Source organism: Hyperolius riggenbachi, chromosome 10 (genome assembly GCF_040937935.1).
Source record: "Hyperolius riggenbachi isolate aHypRig1 chromosome 10, aHypRig1.pri, whole genome shotgun sequence".
NCBI classification, from domain to species: Eukaryota; Metazoa; Chordata; class Amphibia; order Anura; family Hyperoliidae; genus Hyperolius; species Hyperolius riggenbachi.
Genome location: NC_090655.1, coordinates 256,098,178 through 256,113,384, shown reverse-complemented (window position 1 = coordinate 256,113,384; position 15,207 = coordinate 256,098,178). Strand labels below are relative to the sequence as shown.

At 43.9% G+C, this 15,207-nt stretch overlaps 1 protein-coding gene across 1 annotated transcript in view; it reads right to left on the bottom strand.

Annotated features, from left to right (window-relative positions):
* The window catches only part of LOC137535287 (zinc finger protein 420-like), a 33,348-nt gene extending 20,556 nt beyond the window's left edge, over positions 1-12,792 (bottom strand). Inside the window, exons 1-6 of the mRNA XM_068257109.1 lie at positions 12,706-12,792; positions 10,727-10,844; positions 8,747-8,866; positions 8,489-8,623; positions 8,283-8,361; positions 7,789-7,886 (exon numbers count right to left, since the gene is read on the bottom strand). Coding sequence (XP_068113210.1) covers positions 7,789-7,886; positions 8,283-8,361; positions 8,489-8,623; positions 8,747-8,851 — 417 coding nt within the window. The 5' untranslated portion in view covers positions 8,852-8,866; positions 10,727-10,844; positions 12,706-12,792. The remainder of the gene's footprint in view (positions 1-7,788; positions 7,887-8,282; positions 8,362-8,488; positions 8,624-8,746; positions 8,867-10,726; positions 10,845-12,705) is intronic.
* Positions 12,793-15,207: the final 2,415 nt, after the last annotated feature.

Genomic DNA, 15,207 nt, shown 5'->3' with positions numbered 1-15,207 from the left:
TAAGTGTGACTGTTAAACTTTAATCAGGCATAAATAAACTGTATATTACCGCAATATATACATATAGGAAGTGATTCTGAGGCATAATTAAGGTAAGAAATGTGGGTATCCTGAATAATCTGCTACATTCTACAATTCAGGTGATACTCAAAAATTACAATGTTGTGCAAAAGTCCAATTATTTTAGTAATTCAACTTAAAAGGTGAAACTAATATATGAAATATGAACACTTTTTCAGGTGTTTGGGATGAATAAGGTGATTATAGTCTGACACTCTGAGCCTAGAATATTGAGCATTTTAACAATATTCTAATGGTCTGAGATTTTGGGGTTCTCATAAGCTGTAAGCATAATCATCAAAATTATAACAAATAAAGGTCTGAAACATCTTGCTGTGCGTGTAATGAGTCTATCTACAGTGGCTTGCAAAAGTATTCGGCCCCCTTAAAGTTTTCCACATTTTGTCACATTACTGCCACAAACATGAATCAATTTTATTGGAATTCCACGTGAAAGACCAATACAAAGTGGTGTACACGTGAGAAGTGGATCGAAAATCATACGTGATTCCAAATATTTTTTACGAATAAATAACTGCAAAGTGGGGGTGTGCATAATTATTCAGCCCCCTGAGCCAATACTTTGTAGAACCACCTTTTGCTGCAATTACAGCTGCCAGTCTTTTAGGGTATGTCTCTACCAGATTTGCACATCTAGAGGCTGAAATCCTTGCCCATTCTTCTTTGCAAAACAGCTCCAGCACAGTCAGATTAGATGGACATCGTTTGTGAACAGCAGTTTTCAGATCTTGCCACAGATTCTCGATTAGATTTAGATCTGGACTTTGACTGGGCCATTCTAACACATGGATATGTTTTGTTTTAAACCATTCCATTGTTGCCCTGGCTTTATGTTTAGGGTTGTTGTCCTGCTGGAAGGTGAACCTCCACCCCAGTCTCAAGTCTTTTGCAGACTCCAAGAGGTTTTCTTCCAAGATTGCCCTGTATTGGGCTCCGTACATCTTCCTATCAACTCTGACCAGCTTCCCTGTCCCTGCTGAAGAGAAGCACCCCCAGAGCATGATGCTGCCACCACATTTGACAGTGGGGATGTTGTGTTCAGAGCGATGTGCAGTGTTAGTTTTCCACCACACATAGCGTTTTGCATTTTGGCCAAAAAAGTTCCATTTTGATCTCATCTGACCAGAGCGCCTTCTTCCACATGTTTGCTGTGTCCCCCACATGGCTTGTGACAAACTGCAAATGGGACTTCTTATGCTTTTCTGTTAACAATGGCTTTCTTCTTGCCACTCTTCCATAAAGGCCAACTTTGTGCATTGCACGACTAATAGTTGTCCCATGGACAGATTCCCCTACCTGAGCTGTAGATCTCTGCAGCTCGTCCAGAGTCAACATGGGCCTCTTGATTGCATTTCTGATCAGCGCTCTCCTTGTTCGGCCTGTGAGTTTAGGTGGACGGCCTTGTCTTGGTAGGTATACAGTTGTGCCATACTCCTTTAATTTCTGAATGATCGCTTGAACAGTGCTCCGTGGGATGTTCAAGGCTTTGGAAATCTTTTTGTAGCCTAAGCCTGCTTTAAATTTCTCAATAACTTTATCCCTGACCTCTCTGGTGTGTTCTTTGGACTTCATGGTGTTGTTGCTCCCAATATTCCCTTAGACAACCTCTGAGGCCGTCACAGAGCAGCTGTATTTGTACTGACATTAGATTACACACAGGTGCGCTCTATTTAGTCATTAGCACTCATCAGGCAATGTCTATGGGCAACTGACTGCACTCAGACCAAAGGGGGCTGAATACTTACGCACACCCCACTTTGCAGTTATTTATTCGTAAAAAATGTTTGGAATCCTGTATGATTTTCGTTCCACTTCTCACGTGTACACCACTTTGTACTGGTCTTTCATGTGAAATTCCAATAAAATTGATTCATGTTTGTGGCAGTAATGTGACAAAATGTGGAAAACTTCAAGGGAGCCGAATACTTTTGCAAGTGAGTGTGTGTGTGTGCATGTGTGTGTGTGTGCGTGCGGCACTCGAAAACGGCTTGACCGATTCGAATTAAACTTGGTATACAGATCCCTTACTACCTGGGATGATATGTTCTGGGGGTCTCACGTACCCCCTGCACACCTGGGCGGAGCTACAAACAGAAAATCAGATTTCACCCATTTATGTCAATGGAAAAGGCTGCCATTCTCACAGAACTCAAGCCGGAGTCCCCACACTTGGCACAGTGTGTCACTTGGTGACCGAGGTTACAAATCCAGGGAAAGTGGGTGGAGCATAAAACAGCCAATCAAATTTCAGCCATTCGGTTTTAATGGGAAAAGGTAAACTGCAGCCATTCTTAGACTGTTAATCGCAGGATTCTCAAACTTGGCACACTTGGTCACCGGATGAGATTAATATTTAGTGGGTTGAGCCTACAACAGCCAATAAAAATTCACCTATCGATTTTCAAGGGGAATATTTAAACTGCTGCAATTCTTACACTGTTTATGAAAGAGGCTTCAAAATTGCTACAGTCCTATTGTCTCTTTGTGGGCACCTGAGTCTGTTACCGTCGGGAAGTTGCTTGCTGGTTGGATGGAGGTGACTTTGGGTCAAGGTTGCGGGGAGGGGGTGATTGGGGGTGAGTGGATATGTAGTGTACTATTTATTATAATATATGGTATAATCTCTGTATGCCTCATGTTGGATGTTATTATTTTTGTTTTCTTTGATTATCATTAATAAAATAAGACTCTTCAAACTGTGATGCAAATTTTACCTGACATGAGGAGCACTTCTGTGAAACCTTGAAATCAGTCGGGATATACATTGAAGGTATGCTGAGTTTGAATAAACAAAAAAAAAAATGCTACAGTTGGTCATTGGGTGACTGGGGTCCAAATTTACTAAAGGGGCGTGCCACAAACAGCCAATCAGATTTCTTTGCTGCATAAACTGCTTCTATGCACACATTTTTGATGCCAGGAACCTGAAAGTTCACAAACTTGGTCATTAAGTGACTATGGGCTCAATTCTGGTAGCTATGTGAGGTAAATATTTTTTTGTAGGTAAAATACCTCATGAGGTATTTTCCTCCTCTTTTATCAATTCTGAAAGATTTTTCTCCATTTCCGAACATGAGGTAAAACAGGAGGTAAACCGTGGTAAAATATGAGGTAAATGCATAACGTGAGGTAAAACATGCGGTATTTCAGTGGTAAGCCTGCAGCAAATAAGTAATAGTCTTTAATTGTCTTCCATAAGTTAGGATAGTCTTTGGAAGATGTTTTGTTTTTTTGTTTTTTGAGAAGGGAAGGTGTATTTGATTATGTAGCAACCTATGAAAAGTAAATTTATAGGCATTCATTATTAAAAAAAATATCCAGCTCATTTACCTTTAGAGGCTGGGAGGAGGGGGTAGAAGCACTTTTAGAGGCTGGGGGTGGGGGGTAGGAGCACTTTTAGAGGCTGGGGGTGGGGGGGGCGGAGCACTTTTAGAGGCGGGGGGAGGGGTCAGCACTTGTAGAGACTGGGGGTCTGGAGGGGGGTTACAGCACTTTTACTTTTAGAGGATGCTGGGGGGGGGGGGCCTCGGAGCACTTTTAACCAGAGGAGGGGGGGGGGGAAAATCGGTGTTTGCCGCGGTTTTACTTAATTTTTTTTAAACATAGATGCTGTGGGTTGGTGCATTTTTACTTTTTTTTTTTTTTTTTCCAACCAGAGGTTGGGGAATGGCAATGTTGAGGGGGGGGGGGGGGGCAGATGAAGGATTGTACAGGGTTTGGAGCACTTTTTCTTTTTAAAAACAAAATGGAAGCTGGGGGGGGGAGGGGGATTCGTTGGTCATATCACTTTTACGTATTTCAGCAAAATATGGGGGCCCTGAACAGGACAAGCTGAAAAGGCTCTATATTATGTGACAGATATCACAATTCTGTCACAGCACTGCATTTATCATGTGGTAACGGTAGGTCTAATTATGTGAGGTAAAAGACATGCAAACACGCACCTTATTTCACTTCAGAATTCAAGTGTGAGGTATTTAACTACTAAATACCACACATTTTTAGTAGAAAATTACCACATGGATTACCTCATGAAATTACATGAGGTAAAACTTTACCTAAACTACCAGAATTCAAAAGTTGATTTCCCTCATGAGGTAAACCCAATTCCATGAGGTAATTATTTACTAAACACTACCAGAATTGAGCCCTTTGTGTCAAGATTACACAAAGTGGGTGGAACCAAAAACAAGTTTCACTGGTCAAATGTACACTGTTAATGGCAGGGTTCCCAAACTTGACACAGTTGGCCACTGGGTGACTGGGATTAATATTTAGAAAGTGGGTGGAGCCTACAACGGCCAATCAAAATTCACCTATTGATTTTCAAGGGGAATATTTACATTGCTGTCATTACACTCTTAATGGCAGATGCCTCAAATCTGGTACAGTCAGTCACTGGGAGACTGGGGTTTAAATTCTGAAAAGGGGGCGGCCTACAAACAGCCAATCAGATTTGTTTAATTTCAATGGAAAAATGCAACTTATTGATGCCAAGGACCCTGTGCAGTACGCCGCGGACATCGTGGGCTTGATTGACAGCAGCGCCGCATGCAGGTGCAGTAAGGACGACCTCAAGGTCGTCCTCTGCACCGTGCGGGGATCCCGGGCTGGCGGCTGTGAACAGAGTTGTCAGCGTGGGACAGACAGCTGCGAGGGGCTGGAGAAAGCCCCAGGTAAGTGAATCGGATTTCCTATTCTTTACCTGTCGATTCCGTTATCCACTTCACATCCAAACCTTGTTTCCCCTTATGGACCAGAGCGGTTTTGACGTTTTAGCTATGTCCCTAATTAGCCATAACTTTATCCCTACTCACAACACCTTCATGACCTAGATATCATTTTTTTCAGTACAAACAAGATTTTCGTTGAGGGGTATTTTGTCCCATGAAAAATTTTGTTTTCTATGCATTTTATTGCGAAAAGGAGGAAAACCAATAAAAAAAAAAATACATTATTTCTCAGTTTTACCAATTCCAGTTTAAAAATAAAAAGTGCTACAGTATATAAATACCATGCCACCAGTATCATGCCCCCCCCAGGATAGATATCCTGGTCTGTCCCCAGTATAAGCCCCCTCCCCCCCCCCCCAGGCCTGAAAGATAAATCGAATTTAAACCGAAATCGCGATCACCAAGATCACAATTTCAGAATCGTCAAAGCAGCAATTATCGCGATCACGTCATTTCCAAATGGGGGAAGTTTGAAGAAGTGGCTTCAAACTTCCCCAAAGTCCAATGCTGTCCTCTATCGCCGTCTGCCAGCTTTTGTGCTTTACAAAACTCTGGGTTCCTGTATGTCAAATGATATACAGGAAGTATTCAGTGCGTTAGAACCTGCAGGAGGCAACGAGATTAAATACTTGGGGATAAAAATATGTAGCAGGGTAGATAGTCTATTTGCTGCTAATTACAACAAGCTGATAAAAGATTTGAAAGGAAAGTTGAAAAACTGGGATAGGCCACTGTTTAATGTAGTAGGCCGCATTGCGATCATTAAAATGATGATATTGCCTAAAATCATGTTCGTAATGCAATGCGTCCCAGTAAAAATATCGGGAGTCTGGTTTAAAACTTGGCATAAAATCTTCCAAGACTTTATTTGGACAAATAGCAAGAGGCGGATTAAATATAATATAATATGCAGAAGAAAGGAGAACGGAGGCCTGGCGGCACCGAATCTAATGTGGTATTATAAAAGCATACATTTGGCAAGGGTTACCATGTGGAGGTGGGCAGAGAGTAGAGAGGATTTTGGGTCAATCTGGACTGCTTTGGAACAGAATGAAATAGACTTTACAAAGATCTTCTCATGGATCCCCGAGAACATACAGCTACAAAGCAAAACTACGGTAAATGTATTGATTAAACCAACTTTAAGGATACTATCACAGACAATAAAAATGAGTGATAAACAAACGGGCATCTCCCCATTAATGACCTTGAAAGACAATAAGGCATTTCCACCGGCCAGCAACTTAAACTGGTTTGAAAGAAATAATATTGCAATGGACATTAGAATACTTGATTTGATAGGCAATAAAGAACTTAAAATCGATAGTCTTCTAAACAAAAATGGAGGGAAAGGGTTTTGGTGGGTAAATCAAGTCAGTAGCTATATCAACAAACTAAGATCATCGGGTAAAAGAATAAAGGAAAGATTAAATATATTTGAGAAAAATATCTATACAAAGAGTTGCCAGAAAGGAATAATCTCCTACTACTATATATTTTTTGCAGATTTGTATAGTGTGACGCCACCAGCGTATTGTGACGGCTGGGAGAAGGATTTAGATAGAAATTTAGCTGATAGATGGCATAATATTTGGCAGAGGTTGAGTACAATTCATGATACTAGTTTACTGTTAGTGCAATATAAAGTGTTGGCAAGGTGGTACATGACACCGAAGAGGCTTAATAAAATCTCTAGAACAAATAGTGATAAATGTATTAAATGCAGTAAAGGAATGGGAGATGAAGTACACATGTGGTGGGGATGCCCAAAAATTCAAGAATTTTGGTGTAACCTGGAAGCTTTTGTAGTGGGTGGAGAAGTGACGAAAGGTGAAAGATTGACGGTTGAGGGAGTGATATTCAGTACCTCAAATCAAGGCGATGACAAAGTGTTGAAGCTTTTGAAAGAAATGGGAACGTTGGTAGCTAAGGCTTTAATTATAAAATATTGGAAAAGCAATATGACTCCGACTATAGAAGAGTGGTGCAGATATATGGGTGAAACTTTGACAGTATATGAGGACGGGTCAACAGAGGGAACACAGGTAGTAAAGGATTATAGAGACATGTGGGAGGATTTATTGTATAAACGGGGAGAAAATATTAACTAAATAGACCGTGGGAAATACCTGTCTTATCTTTCTGACAATCTTCCCTTATTGGCCTTGTACTTCACTTCACTTCACTTCACTTCACTGGATTGGTACCCTAAAATATGACTCGACTGATGAGAGATGGAAGAAATAAAGATATATCCCTGTAGGCCCACGATCTGTAAGGGGGGGGAGAGGTATGGATGAATAGTAGGATGAATGGTTGGGTGTATGGAATCTTTTGGATGTATTAGGTCCTAGAAATGTATGGGAGTATGTTTTGTATGGTCGGTGTTTTGTTTTATATAGATTATTAATATTATATGGACTATGATGCAAACTTGAGCCCAAAGCCACAGGAGCATTGCAGTGAAGTGCATCTAATCGGCTGGGCAACAAATTGAGCTGAAGTCCAAAAAAAAAAAAAAAAAAAGAACCTGCAGGAGGCGAAGTGGATAGATGGGCATCGCTTGACTCGTGCTTGAAGCTATGTCCAGAACTGATGCAGCTTGGGGGACAGAGGAGGCACAGAGACAGAGATAGGAGACACAGAGGGGGCACAAAGAGAGACACAGAGAAACAGAGCGGGCACAGTGACACAAAAGGGGCAAGCGAGAGATCTAGAAGAGGCATAAAGAGGCAAAGGGGGCACTAAGAAAGAGAGGGACAGAGGGGCAAAAAACAGGCACAAGGGGGTAACAAATCTTGATTTGAAGGAAATTGTGAATCGAAACCGCAATTTCAGACAGAAATCATTCAATTCATTTTTTTCCTAAAATCGTTCAGGCCTCTCCCCAACCCTACAGGTTTCCTTTAAAGATGCTACAAAGAATATTACATCACACAGTTTCGAGTAGCTGGGGACCCTCAGTCCCCCCTACCTGATAATAGTGGGGGATGGTGTGATTTTCCTGTGGACAATCCTGGGAATAAAGAGGACCTGTACATCTCTCTGATGGGTTTCTGTTACGGGATCCATCTGTAGGAAACAAACACATGAAGACAATGGGGTTGATTTATCAACCAGAAGGACAAACTTATAACTGATAATTAACTAGCATGGCCACTTCTATGTTAATTAACATAGTAGCGGTCGCACTAGTGAAGTATCACGGTCACAATACTTCACAGAGCTGGCTGCTATTTTAAGGAGCAACACGCATAACAAAATAAGGCACGCTACGCTGCATGGAGCGAGTGTAGCCTCCATAGCAGCCGCTAATTGTTTTAGCACGCGCTTCTGAATCAGCACTCGTTATTCTGGTTGATGAATCAACTCCAATGTATTGAGTCAGTGTGTGTATATCAGATAATGATCTAAGTGGACCTTCCATACTGCTTTCTCCTTTACAACAAAAGAAAGGTCTCCTCTTACCCGGTGATGTGAGGGGCGGCAGATTCTCCATCATGGTGTCCTTGTAGAGGTCCTTGTGTCCTTCTATATACTGCCACTCCTGCATGGAGAAATAGACTGTGACATCCTGACACTTTCTAAGAACCTGACACACACAATGATACAGTCACCACCCAGACACACCCCTTATTACTGGATAATGTCCCATAATTCCCAGCACCGCTCACCTCTCCTGTCAGCAGCTCCATCATCTTCCTGATGACTTCCAGAAACTTCTGCTTGTTGTGTCTCACAGATATCAGGGAGTGAGGAGGGGGTACTGTGATGGTCACATGATCAACAGACTTCACTGGAAAATAACTCTGCATAGAGAGACCAACAATAATGTCAAATGACCTCACAAAATTCTCCTCACCTCTCCAGTCAGGTGTGATTTATTCTTATAGATAAGAGTGATGTCATGTGACCCCCAGAATTCTCCTCACCTCTCCGGTCAGCAGACAGATGATCTCCAGGGTGAGGTTGAATATCCTCTCCGTCATGTGACTCTGGTCCTCATCCATCCTCAGTGATGTGGTCATGTGATCCATACAAGATGCTGCTTCCTTTTGACAGATAATAAGGCAAGGAAAATCTAGGTTATACAGTGGTGAAACTACCGATATAGGATCCTCCATTCCCCCCAGTATATATTGTGAGTGTTATCGGCTACTTGCCAAATACAATACTTGGCTATTAGCAGCCGATAGGTTAGTATTGCATGAAAGTGAGGTCTGAAGTGATTTCTGACAGGCTAGTAGTAAGGACAACTAAAGTGAAAGGTATATGGAGAGTGCCATATTTATTTCCTTTTAAGCAATACCAGTTGCCTGGTTATCCTGCTGATCCTTTGCCTTCTATACTTTTAGCCATAGACCCTAAACAAGCATACAGCAGATTTCACAAATATGACAAGACTATCTGCATGCTTGTTTCTGGTGTAATTCAGACATTACTGCAGCCAGATAGATCAGCAGGACTGCCAGGCAACTGGTATTGCTTCAATAGAAATAAATATGGCAGCCTCAATATTCTTCTCACTTCAGTTGTCCTTTAAGCACCCAAACCACTGCCCTCGGTGCCATGAGACAGTAATTTTAACATTGCAGTCCATTACATGCCTGCCAAAGCTGGCACCCAATTCATCTCTCCCCTCTGCACTCCCCATTGCTGTCACTTGTAGGTGGTAGGGCCATGCAGAGTATTACAGGAAAGCATAATACGTTGGTATATAGCTACCTGTGCACTATACTCACAGCGTGCTGCAGTTCTGTCCTCCCTCTGCCTGCTCTCCAGCTGGCCTTCTCTCCTCACATCCACCTCCCACTGTTACCATTCCTGTGATGTTACCGCAGTACTGGTAGTGGTAGATGGATGAGGATATGAGGAGAGGCAGAGACTGAGGCTAATGAGAGCAGAGGACTGGAGCACACTGTGACAGCTAGCTATAAACCAATATAAATCCTTCCTTTTATTACACTGCTTGGAGATGGGGTAAAGGAGAAATACTGGAGTGTTATCATGGCTATACTGGGAAAGAAATTTCATTACTGGGATGGATTAGGGGGGGGGGGGGGCATTACATACTAGAAGATAATGGTAATGCTGGGGGACATGACATTACTAGGGTGGGGAACATTACCTACTGGAGGAAAAGGGCAATGCTGGGGGACACAGGGAGGACATGGCTATACTGAGGAAAAATGGCATTACTGGGGTGGGAACATTACCTACTCGAGGATAATAGCAATGCTGGAGGACACAGGTAGGATATGGCTGTACTGGGAAAGAAATTGTATTACTAGGGTGTGGGGACATTACATACTGGAGGATAATAGCAATGCTGGGGGACACAGGGAGGACATGGCTATACTGGGGAAGAAATGGCATTACTGGGGTGGGGAACATTACATACTGGAGGATAATAGCAATGCTGGGGGACACAGTGGGACATGGCTATAATGGGAAAGAGATGGTATTACTGGGGTGGGGGGACATTACATATTGGAGGATGATGAAAATGCTGGGGGACAAAGGGGGACATGGCTATACTGGATGTACATGCAGTCTTGTCTCTGTGATGTGACTGAATTATTATTAGGAAGGTGAGATAGCAGCCATAATCTATAAGTCACCACAGTTATATAAAAGGCTCTTGTATGACACTTCAAGGGGGATTTGTACAAACAAAAGGGACATCGAGAGCCCACAATAGTGCAGTATGTTAAAGTCACGTTGCATAGAATAAAATCAATGCGAATGAACACTCACAAGGAAGGGTTACCGCTAAGACAACCACTGTATAGGCAGGGGGGAGATTACCCCATGGGAGGACAAAGTGATAGGTAACAGGACAAATCAGGGGTGCCAGGAAGAATAAAAAGCACTAAAAATAGTGTAAAAATGGGAGGTAGTGCTGGACTTACCTCATCAATGAAGACTTGAATTGTCTAATTCAGGCAGATTTTATCATATACTCCACTAAACAGTGCGATATGTTTCGCTGGTATTTCACCTGCTTCTTCAGGCAATTAACAGGAGCAACTGCAAGGATTAAAACAATAAGCGAAGTGTTCAATTCAAAAATGAAGTGCAATGATATCTAATAGTCAGATCGTAGATCTTTCAAATAGTAATGCTTGGAGGTTTGTTCTAACATTCCCTATTAAAATAATTGTGTCACATGACCAGTGAGGTAAGGTTTCTTGTCAGATATTAAATAATGATATCCCTATAAAACCATATACAGTATAATCTAGTTATAATAAACTCGGGTATAGTAAGCTACCTCTCCAGGTCCTGGCCAATCTCCATTATAAGTCTATGGGAGCAACGCCTTGTATAGTAAGCCCGGATGTAATAAAACTTCTGTTCAGGAAGCCAGCACCTATTCAGTAGGAGACCTTGGGCAAGTCTCCCTAACACTGCTACTGCCTATAGAGCGCGCCCTAGTGGCTGCAGCTCTGGCGCTTTGAGTCCGCCAGGAGAAAAGCGCGATATAAATGTTATTTGTCTTGTCTTGTATAAAAAACATGTTTTTTGTCCGCTACATGACGCTAACTCTGGATATAGTAAACAGTGGGCGGTGCATGCGTCACATGTCCATGTGAAACTCAAGGTCTGCTGCTCTCTTCAGGCTGGTTGCAGGTGAGTTGATGCCTAATAACATTTGTAAGACAAGAAGAATGGCACCGGCGCTGGACATACAGTACTGTACAAATAAGCAGCCTGAAGAAAATGAGGAGATTTAACCTCCCTGGCGGTAAGGCCCCGCTGGGCCGATTTGCATAATTTTTTTTTTGCTGCACGCAGCTAGCACTCTGCAAGCTGCGTGCAGTGCCCGATCGCCCCCGCTACCCGCCAATCCGCCGCTATACGCGTCGCCGCAGCCGCCCCCCCCCCCCCCCCAGACCCCGTGCGCTGCCTGGCCAATCAGTGCCAGGCAGCGCTGTGGGGTGGATCGGAGTCCCCTTTGACGTCACGACGTCGGTGACGTCATCCCGCTCCGTCGCCATGGCGACGGGGGAAGCCCTCCAGGAGATCCCATTCTTTGAACGGGATCTCCTGATCTCTGATCGCCGGCGGCGATCGGAGGGGCTGGGGGGATGCCGCTGAGCAGCGGCTATCATGTAGCGAGACCTCGTCTCGCTACATGAAAAAAAAAAAATTAAAAAAACGAATTTGCTGCCCCCTGGCGGATTTTGACAAACCGCCAGGAGGGTTAAAGGACGTGCTGCAAGTCCCGCCCGCAGGCGCAGAGGTAGCGGAGCCACTCACAGGAAGCAAGTCACTGCCTCTATTCAGTGATGGCTGCAATTTTTAAGGAGCCCTGGATACTGAACCAGCAATTTGTCCAGCCTGGCTATGCAGCCCTAAGGTATATTTAGCATACATCCCAACTTTTTGAGATAAGAAAGAGGGGCATTTAAGCCACGCCCCTGCCACAACCCTAGTCAAGCATACCATAAAGATTTCATAAGAAAAATATGTTGTTTTATAATTCAAACCACACTGGTCCTTTCTATACTGATTAATTTTAATTTTAATCTCTGCAAAAGAGGGACAGTTGGGAGCTATGTCTTTAGCCTTGTAAGTGTATGCAAGTGCCTGTACTGCACCTCCAGTGGGAGGATAGAGTTGGTCCTTTGCAGTAGTGAATGCACCAAGGTATGCTGGGCCATTTCTAGGAAATTTCTGATATAGTAAACTTCTGATATGGTAACACTTATCACACAAAAGATATGGTGCTAGACTAGGATAAATGGCCCTCAGAAAAAGTGAAGGCAGAGCAGCAAAGCTAATGGACAATGGCCAGCCCAGCTACTGCTCAGAGAGACTGGGAGGGGCTATGCATGCTGTTAGCAGCGAGGCTGTGTAATGAGGAGCTATAAATAGACCTAGTTACCTGAGCGCGAGCTCTCAGCAGCCAGGCCCGGGGAATGTAGAAGTAACTACAGAGGAAGCTGCTGTCCACTGTCCAGTGCGGGTGGAAGCTGCCTGTGACGTCATCATTCTGTGCGAATGGGCAGTATGATATGAGAAGCTGATGCGGCCATCTTAGGTGAGGGAACTGGGTGATGAAGGTGAAAGGAAAGGAGACTGTGTGGCGTTGAAATTAAAAGAAAAAAAAAGCAGAAGACGCGCTAGAGACACTACTGGCCGCTGAAATTGTATTGAACTGTGATAAGCAATAGACGGGCTTACATATGAAAGGTCGGTAGTGATCTGCTGCCATCTAGTGGTGTTACACCAATATAGTTTTTAGAATGGTGAGTATGAAAATTTTGTAAAAGCTCTTCTCCAGAACTCCAGCAGAACACCCAAGCAGCCGGGGTGACCCAAAACTACTAGGAAACACCTGTCTATGTTTTTCGTCCTCACCTCGGACAGAAGTAACTTGCTGCTGCACCTTTGCCGGCCACTTTTATCTAGGTGGTGAGACTCATTGTTGCCAGGTTCAGCCTCTCCTGGTGTGCCCTGTGACTACCAATGGTTCTCCAGTGGCAGGCCCCGTTCTGATGGTCTTAAGGGGCCCGGACATCTCCGCTACATTGGGGCTGTTAGGAGGGGAGCCATCTTTTTTGTTAGGTATCCATCTGGCGTTGTAGCCTGTCTAATCGCCAGCGTACGGCGCAGGTCACATGATGGCCCGAGTGCATTTCGAACACTCGGAGACCGTTAGGCAGTGGTGGTTTGTTTCTGTTTCCGTCCTTGCTTCATTTTTTTTGCCTATTTCACTTGGCATCTTTTGTAAGTCAGCTGTCAGCTAAAATGACACTTTGGTCTCCTGGCAGCCCCCTGAGACATCTTGAGGAATCACAACGTTCTGAAAGATATCCGAAGATCTCGATTACATAGATCACACTATCATGAGCTGTCAATAAGTAGATCTCCCACAGATTATCATCATCACCATCATTAACATTTGCCTAGGCATTGTTGGGCATGTGGCAGGACAGCCTTGACTGGAAAGCTAGTGTGCTGAAGGTGCTTTGATGTCCAGCGAGCAACAGCAACCCGTAGAGGTCCTGGAGCTCATAAAAAAGCGGTTCAAGAATCCATGGCAGAATACATAGCAAACATTCCGCAAATGGCCACCATTAAGCCTACCCCTTCTACATCCCAGCAGGAGCAGATCGAGTCAGTAGATGAAGGGGAGGTAGGATTCTACTTTGTCCTAGTGGAACTCTATGTCACTGCAGAGAATCAAGCTATAGACTGGGAAGAGGAGGAAAAGGAGGATCCTCCAAAAGATAATAAACAGAAAAAGACCTTCTATAAACACTTAAAGGAAAGCTGTACGTCATTTCCTCTTATGGATGCAATAAATAGAGAGGTTAACCTCCCTGGCGGTAAGCCCTCCCACACAGTGTCGGGCTAGCCGCCGCAGGGGATCGCATGGCCCTGGGATGATTTTTTTTAAATAAAATCTGTTGTATATTCTTCAGCTAGCACTTGGCTAGCTAACTATGCCCCCCAAGTGCCTCCGGTCCCCACCGATCGCCCCCGCAATACATACCCCCCAGGGATCCCGTAATGGCGCAGCCTCCCAATCAGCTCCAGGCTTCGCTATGGGGAGGATCGGGACTGCGCATGACGTCATGTCCGATCGTCACCATAGCGAAAACTGAAGCTAAATGGTGAAGCTGCAGCTCTTGCGGGATCATGGTTGGGTAAATATTGCCGGCGGTGATTGGGGGGGATCGGATTGGTGCCGGGGGACTTGAGGGACACAGGTAGCTAGCCTAGTGCTAGCTACAAGCTTTAAAACAAGTTTAATTCCAAAAATCCCTCCCGCGGACACAGCCTCATAAACTGCGAGGAGAACGCCTGCGCATCCCACTAAGGCTGCATCCAAAATGACCACCAGCTCAGTGTGAAGCACCTAAAAAGATTTTCTGCACACTTTGCATTCAATTCAGATGCAAATCATATGCAAATCTGCTACTACTTTTTATGCAATCAGGAAACTCAGGAGGAGGGGCTGGGAGCAGCTAACCTGACAGTTACATAGTTACAAAGTTAAAGAAAGGTGGGGGGAAAGGCTGCGCGTCCCTAAACACATGTTGCAATTGAATGGTTAATCGCACAGGCATACACCGCCTCTGTCAGACTGAAAAGTGCATGCCCTGCATCCTAGACAAGTGCTAACATTTATTAAACTAGGAGGAAATTAAGCTTCCAATATGGTTTGCATACAAAGTATATTATACTAGACACTTGTGAGGCAAACCTCCGGGCAAGTGACCTAACCTAAATTTAAAACCTTGAGAGAAGCTAAGCAAAAAAAATGTGTAACTTACATTTTGTTGAACAGCGAGGAGAACGCCTGCGCATTCCACTAAGGCTGCATCCGAAATGACCACCAGCTCAGTGCGCAGCACCTAAATAGATTTTCTGCACACTT